Raw genomic sequence first — 7,500 nt, forward strand, 5'->3', positions numbered from 1 at the left:
TGTATTTCCACTTTATACTCCTAACTTGACTTTATTCTAATATTTAGACTTTATTCTCCCGATTTGACTTTATTTTCTTAATATTTCCACTTTATTCTCATAATATTTAGACTTTATTCTCCCGATTTGACTTTATTTTCTTAATATTTCCACTTTATTCTCATAATATTTAGACTTTATTCTCCCGATTTGACTTTATTTTCTTAATATTTCCACTTTATTCTCCCAATTTTACTTTATTTTCTTAATATTTCCACTTTATTCTCATAATATTTCCACTTTATTCTCCCAATTTGACTTTATTTTCTTAATATTTCCACTTTATTCTCATAATATTTAGACTTTATTCTCCCGATTTGACTTTATTTTCTTAATATTTCCACTTTATTCTCATAATATTTAGACTTTATTCTCTCGATTTGACTTTATTTTCTTAATATTTCCACTTTATTCTCGTAATATTTAGACTTTATTCACCCAATTTGACTTTATTTTCTTAATATTTCCACTTTATTCTCCCAATTTTACTTTATTTTCTTAATATTTCCACTTTATTCTCATAATATTTCCACTTTATTCTCCCAATTTGACTTTATTTTCTTAATATTTCCACTTTATTCTCATAATATTTAGACTTTATTCTCTCGATTTGACTTTATTTTCTTAATATTTCCACTTTATTCTCGTAATATTTAGACTTTATTCACCCAATTTGACTTTATTTTCTTAATATTTCCACTTTATTCTCGTAATATTTAGACTTTATTCACCCAATTTGACTTTATTTTCTTAATATTTTCACTTTATTCTCCCAATTTGACTTTATTTTCTTAATATTTCCACTTTATTCTCATAATATTTAGACTTTATTCTCTCGATTTGACTTTATTTTCTTAATATTTCCACTTTATTCTCGTAATATTTAGACTTTATTCACCCAATTTGACTTTATTTTCTTAATATTTCCACTTTATTCTCCCAATTTTACTTTATTTTCTTAATATTTCCACTTTATTCTCATAATATTTCCACTTTATTCTCCCAATTTGACTTTATTTTCTTAATATTTCCACTTTATTCTCATAATATTTAGACTTTATTCTCTCGATTTGACTTTATTTTCTTAATATTTCCACTTTATTCTCATAATATTTAGACTTTATTCTCCCGATTTGACTTTATTTTCTTAATATTTCCACTTTATTCTCATAATATTTAGACTTTATTCTCTCGATTTGACTTTATTTTCTTAATATTTCCACTTTATTCTCATAATATTTAGACTTTATTCTCTCGATTTGACTTTATTTTCTTAATATTTCCACTTTATTCTCATAATATTTAGACTTTATTCTCTCGATTTGACTTTATTTTCTTAATATTTCCACTTTATTCTCGTAATATTTAGACTTTATTCACCCAATTTGACTTTATTTTCTTAATATTTCCACTTTATTCTAACAATAGTTCTGTTATTCTCAAAATATTTTAGGCTTGTCCTCTAACTGCAGCAAAACAAGACAAACACAAACACAAACACACACACACACGGATCATAAATCATAAATGCTGCACATAAAACCTTTAGATCATTGATAGATGTGTTTGTTATACAGCAAGAACATGAACGACACCCTTAACACACACACACACACACACACACACACACACACACACACACACACACACACACACACACACCATAGCAAGAAAATAAATCCAGATTTTTTTATCAGATATTTGCATTGAAAAGTTTTGGAGTGCATCATCCAGTGATCCATCCCTGTGTGTGTGTGTGTGTGTGTGTGTGTGTGTGTGTGTGTGTGTGTGTGTGTGTTTATGCTCCAGATCTGCCATGGATGTGAGTGTGTTATACAGCGAGAACACCAGCGTGCAGATGAACGACAGCAGAAACATCACACTCCTACCGTACTATCAGCACTCTCTGCCGGTGGCCACACTCTTCATCCTGGCCTACGTGCTGATCTTCTCGCTGTGCATGCTGGGAAATACTCTGGTGTGCTTCATCGTGCTGAAGAACCGGCAGATGCGCACCGTCACCAACATCTTCATCCTCAACCTGGCCATCAGTGACCTGCTGGTGGGGATCCTGTGTCTGCCCATCACCCTGGTGGACAGCCTGATCACAGGTAAACACAGGCATGAGTGTGTGCGTGTTCACCTGCTGCCATCTTTGACTGACTCTCAGCCAATCACATGAGCTGAAGACATGTCATGTGACCTGCCACTCTACAGATATAGAGCATGTACTGCAAAATTGCTCTCTTACTCAGAGTTTTAGTCTTGTTTCTAGACCAAACATCTACAAATTCTGAATTTAAGAAGCATTTTCTAGACATGCAAAACGTATAGCTTTGTTTTAATAAATAATGTCGCCTCACAGTAAGAACGTCGCCGGTTTAAGTCTCAGCTGGGTCATATGGTGTTTCTGTGTGGAGTTTGCATGTTCTCCCTGCGTTCGTATGGGTTTACCCCACCAACCCAAAAACATGTGGTACAGGTGAATTGGGTAGGCTAAATTGTCCGTAGTGTGTTGATGAGTGTGTCGAGTGTGGGGATGTTTCCCAGAGATGGGTTGCGGCTGGAAGGGCATCCGCTACATAAAAACGTGCAGGATAAATTGGCGGTTCATTCCGCTGTGAACCCTGGATTAATAAAGAGACTAAGCCGACAAGAAAATTAATTAATTAATGAAAATATTTAATGACTTCAATTTTAGAATTTTTAGATGGGCGTCACGGTGGCGCAGTGGTCAGCACGATCCCCTCACAGCAGGAAGAATGCTGCTTCAAGCTAGAGATCTGCGCAGGACTAAATTTTAAATCCTGCTCCCGTCAGGTTTTAGCTTGAACCTGACTGCTCCCGCTTATATTCAGCATCTGGTGTCCCGCTGCGTTTTCTACCCGCCGTGCCCGTTCCCGCTAACAAGCAGCTGGGGAGAACAAAACCAGAGAACACCCAGCTATACAGAGTCCAGACAGCCTATAAGCTGTCTGTATGAACACACACACACACACACAGCCTCACGCTGTCTCTCATTCACACACACACACACACACACACATAAACACACACAGCACAAAGCACTCTATCATTCGCGCGCACACACACACACACACACACAGCAACAAACAAGCTAAATTCACACACATACATACGCGTGCTCGCTTGCGCGGGCGTCGGGAGTGATATTGTTAGACCACCCACTCCCGTCCAAAATTACAGCAGTTAACGACCGATCCCACATTTATTCGGAAATTCATCATTATCCGGATCCCGCGGGAATGCAGACCTCTACTTCAAGCCTCGGCCGGGTCAGTTGGTGTTTCTGTGTGGAGTTTGCAAGTTCCCCCCATGTTGGCGTGGATTTCCTCCGGGTGCTCCGGTTTCCCCCACAGCCCAAACACATTCGCTGTTGGGGAACTGTGAAGGCTAAATTGTCCGTAGTGTATGATTGTGTGTGTGAATGTGTGTGCATGTATGACTCCCAGTGATGGGTTGCAGCTGGACTGGCATCAGCTGTGTAAGACATATGCTGGATCAGTTGGCGCTTCATTCCTCTGTGGCGACCCTTGATTAATAAAGAGACTAAGCCGAAAAGAAAATGAATGCATTAATGTGTATATTTAGGCTGGCTTGTGAAAGCAAGCCAGACTACTGAAATCCTATTTTTCTTCTGACACTAAAAATCAAACACTATCTCCTCCTAGAGCTTTCAAGCTATGACCACCAAACTCATACCAGACCTCCAAACTGTTCTGACTTGGTGTGCTATGTCTTTTCCGACTGATCCGACTTTCGGTGTTCCGAAAAACGTTCAGAGACCATAGAAAAAATCCCATAGACTTTACATTGGACCACACTTTGTGACCTCATAACTCTGCGTCAGACTGTAACACAAACTTCTAGCTGGGATCATTTAACTCAGACTACCTAACTGCCAATACCTGATGAGCTTTTAACTTTCTGGCCACGCCCTAGCAACCACTTTTGGGACCCTAGAAACTGGCTCATAGACTTCCATTCAAAAGACTCTCATTGACTTTACATTGGATCAAACTCTGTGAGCTCATAACTCAGCATCAGACTGTCCTACAGACTAATGGCTGAGCTCATTTAACTCAGTCTAGCCAGCAGCCAATCACTGATGGCCTTTCAACTTTCTAGCCACACCGTAACAACCAGATACTGTACCCTAGCAACTGTTCCACAAACTTCCATAGCAAGTGACTGTCACTAACTTAACATTGAATCTATCTATCTGTACTTTTTCAAACTATTTTAATCTATCTATCTATCTATCTATCTATCTATCTATCTATCTATCTATCTATCTATCTATCTATCTATCTATCTATCTATCTATCTATCTATCTGTCTGTCTGTCTGTCTGTCTGTCTGTCTGTCTGTCTGTCTGTCTGTCTGTCTGTCTGTCTGTCTGTCTGTCTGTCTGTCTGTCTGTCTGTCTGTCTGTCTGTCTGTCTGTCTGTCTGTCTGTCTGTCTGTCCTTTTTAAATAAACTATTACCAACAGGCTTTCTCAAGCCAGCCCCAAAGTTTGTCTCGACGAGCTTTATTAATCTTGCATCACACTCTCAGAAATAAAGGTAGGCGAGCTGTCACTGGGGTGGTACCTTTTCAAAAGGTACATATTTGTACTTAAAGGGTCCATACTGGTACCTCAAAAGTATATATTAATGCCTTAAAATTAAGAGGAACACTTTAGTACTTTCTAGGTACTAATATGTACCCCTGAGGTATTAATTTGGACCTTTTAGGTACAAATTTGTACAATTTGAAAAGGTGCCACCCCAGTGACAGCTCACGTACCTTTATTTCTGACAGTGTAGAAACAAGATAAACCCCTAACCTAGAAAAACATTCATTTATTTATTTGTTTTATTTGTTTCTTCAACGCCTGCTTCTGAAGTCAAAGTGCATTTTCTTCTGACCTCTGTGAACTTGTTTTATTCTGGTTTTGTGGTCAGACGTGACTGGTTATTAAGTCTTTGTTGTGGTTTTCAGTCCATTTGAGGCATTTATTGTAAAGTGCGAGTCGCAGCAGGATTCAGCGGCTCCTGAATAATGAACACACACACTTCTGTCTTATGCATTCATTACTGTCAAAGGAAGAAAACCTGGAGAAGAGGTGTAATGCGTGGCTTTTAGAGCTCCTCGAGGTGTTTGTGCTCGAAGTCAACAACATTAACGATCATTTCAGCAAACAGTGTGTGTGTGTGTGTGTGTGTGTGTGAGGTCATAAACACACACTGTTGACTCTGAATTAAATGCATTGTTGTTCATCACTTGCACAGTGTGTGTGTGTGTGTGTGAGTGTGTGTGTGTGTGTGTGTGTGTAAAATGAGCACACGCCATCTGATGCTGTTGACTTCTAGGAACTGATGAGGCATCAATGCAGATGAGGCAGAGATCATTAACCCTTGTGTGTTGTTTAGATGTACTCTTTATACGTTGGTGTCTATTTTTGCCTCATTGACTTCCATTCTAATGACATTTTCTGATTGCAAAGCTTTGGCAGCATATAATCATGCGTTCTTGATTGCTGCCAGTTTTCCCTGTTAGGAAGAGGTGCAATTTTTCAATTTAACGCACCTTCATTTATTTGGATTAATGTGTTTATCGTGTAATAATTACATACTCATTTATCATTTTATCCAGCCTCCTTGTCTTCCTCCCCAAAGGAATCTGATCTATGGAAATTTATGCAAACGACATATGAGACATATTTCATATCTGGATTTGACATATATGTGAAATGCAAAAATGTCCACTAACATATTTTTTTACAACATTGAAAATTATAAATATAATGTATAAATATGTAATCTACACTACCTGACTGAAGTCTTGTCGTCTATCCAAGTTTTAGGAACAGCAAATACTAACTTGACTTCTAGTTGATCATTTGGTATTAGAAGTGCCTTATATTAAAGGCCTCTAGATTACATTTATTTGAGCACAAAAAAATATGATCATGCCTTGATTTGAAATAATTTCTGGCTCCATCATGAGCTTGGAGGACTGCATCCATACATCTCTGAGCTGGCCAATCCTGGAGCAGCTTGACCTTCTTTGCTCTCAGGAGCTTTGATGTGGAGGCTGAAGTATGAGCAGGAGCGCTATCCTGCTGGAGAATTGCCCCTCTCCTGTGGTTTGTAATGTAATGGGCAGCACAAATGTCTTGATCCCTCAGGCTGTTGATGTTGCAGATCTCTTTTGCACGCCCCCATACTGAATGAACCCCAAACCATGATGTCTCCTTCACCAAACTTGACTGATTTCTGTGAGAATCTTGGCTCCATGCTAGTTCCAGTAGGTCTTCTGCAGTATTGGTGATGATTGGGATGCAGATCAGCAGATTATTCATCAGAGAAATCCACCTTCTGACACTTTTACACATCAACTAGAAGTCAAGTTATTATGTGCTGCTCTTACAGCTGAGATTAACCACAAGACTTTTGAAAGGTAGTGTGCATGTATATTTGTATATCTTCAAGTCAAATAAGTTATTTTATGTGAATATGTAAAATTCTATCTGATCCAAGATAAACCTAATAATAATTAACAATAATAATAATAATTATATATATATATATATAGTTATTTTATTAGGTCCATCTTAGGTTAGACAGAAAATATAAATAGAATATAATAAAAATATGGATATATACACATTTACAAACACCATTAAATTCAGGCACTAGTTTAACTCACAACACAAGAAATCATTAGAAAAACAATTACACACTGTAAATAGGGTTAAATATCATATACACATAAAATAAAATAAAATGAAATAAAATAATAATAATAACCCCATTAAATAACTGTTTTTGTCTTCGCATTTTAACTTTGTAAACTATAAAATCCTGCGTCTCCTCACGGTTTGTGTCTTATTTTGTGAGCCCACTGACAACAGTTGTTCACTCCCCTCCTTCTCTCCTGGCCACGCCCACTCCTGCCTCTGATCGTGGAGCTTCACGCCCACTATGATGTTTTTTTTTTTTAATTCGGAGGTAGACTTGAACCGAAGGTGGGGAGTGTCATGACCCTTTAATAATATTAAATCATTTTATGTTGTGATTTTGACATTTTCTTAAAAGTTGCGCTTTTTAATATACTATTAGTTGAACAATAATGAGCAAAACTACACAATTATTTTATTGATTATGAGATTTGCATTGAATGTCAGAATATCCTACTTTTCTAATGCATGAAAAATATACACACAATACGTTAAAATGTCCCATTCATTGAGTGTGTAATTAGAAAAAATAATGATTTAATTTTAAAGGCAGCAGCAAAAAGAAACATTTAAAATGAACAATGCAAAGTCCAGATGTACTGAAAACTCCTGTCGTAAAGTAAAGTAGTGCAGCGTGTGTGTCTGATGCACTGCAGTGTTATTGATCGCTCAGCACAACACATACAGGTAAGGCATGTTAAAACAGCGGTATTG

The 7,500-nt window shown here is 37.3% G+C and overlaps 2 protein-coding genes across 4 annotated transcripts in view; one reads left to right on the forward strand and one right to left on the reverse strand.

Annotated features, from left to right (window-relative positions):
- pald1a (phosphatase domain containing paladin 1a) overlaps positions 1 to 2,168 on the reverse strand; it is a 185,359-nt gene extending 183,191 nt beyond the window's left edge. Inside the window, exon 1 of the mRNA XM_087274725.2 lies at positions 1,929 to 2,168. The gene's annotated coding sequence lies outside the window, so the exon portion shown is untranslated. The remainder of the gene's footprint in view (positions 1 to 1,928) is intronic.
- The window catches only part of npffr1 (neuropeptide FF receptor 1), a 38,166-nt gene that overhangs the window by 17,588 nt on the left and 13,078 nt on the right, over positions 1 to 7,500 (forward strand). For all 3 annotated transcript variants that reach the window (XR_015504718.1, XR_015504719.1, XM_087277081.1), the window contains exon 2: positions 1,849 to 2,150. Coding sequence is in view for 1 of the 3 variants with exons in the window: in XM_087277081.1 (XP_087133207.1) it covers positions 1,849 to 2,150 (302 nt within the window). In the remaining 2 variants the exon portion in view is untranslated. The remainder of the gene's footprint in view (positions 1 to 1,848; positions 2,151 to 7,500) is intronic.

The sequence above is a fragment of the Danio rerio genome, chromosome 12, assembly GCF_052040795.2.
Source record: "Danio rerio strain M-AB ecotype USA chromosome 12, GRCz13ab, whole genome shotgun sequence".
Taxonomy (NCBI): Eukaryota; Metazoa; Chordata; class Actinopteri; order Cypriniformes; family Danionidae; genus Danio; species Danio rerio.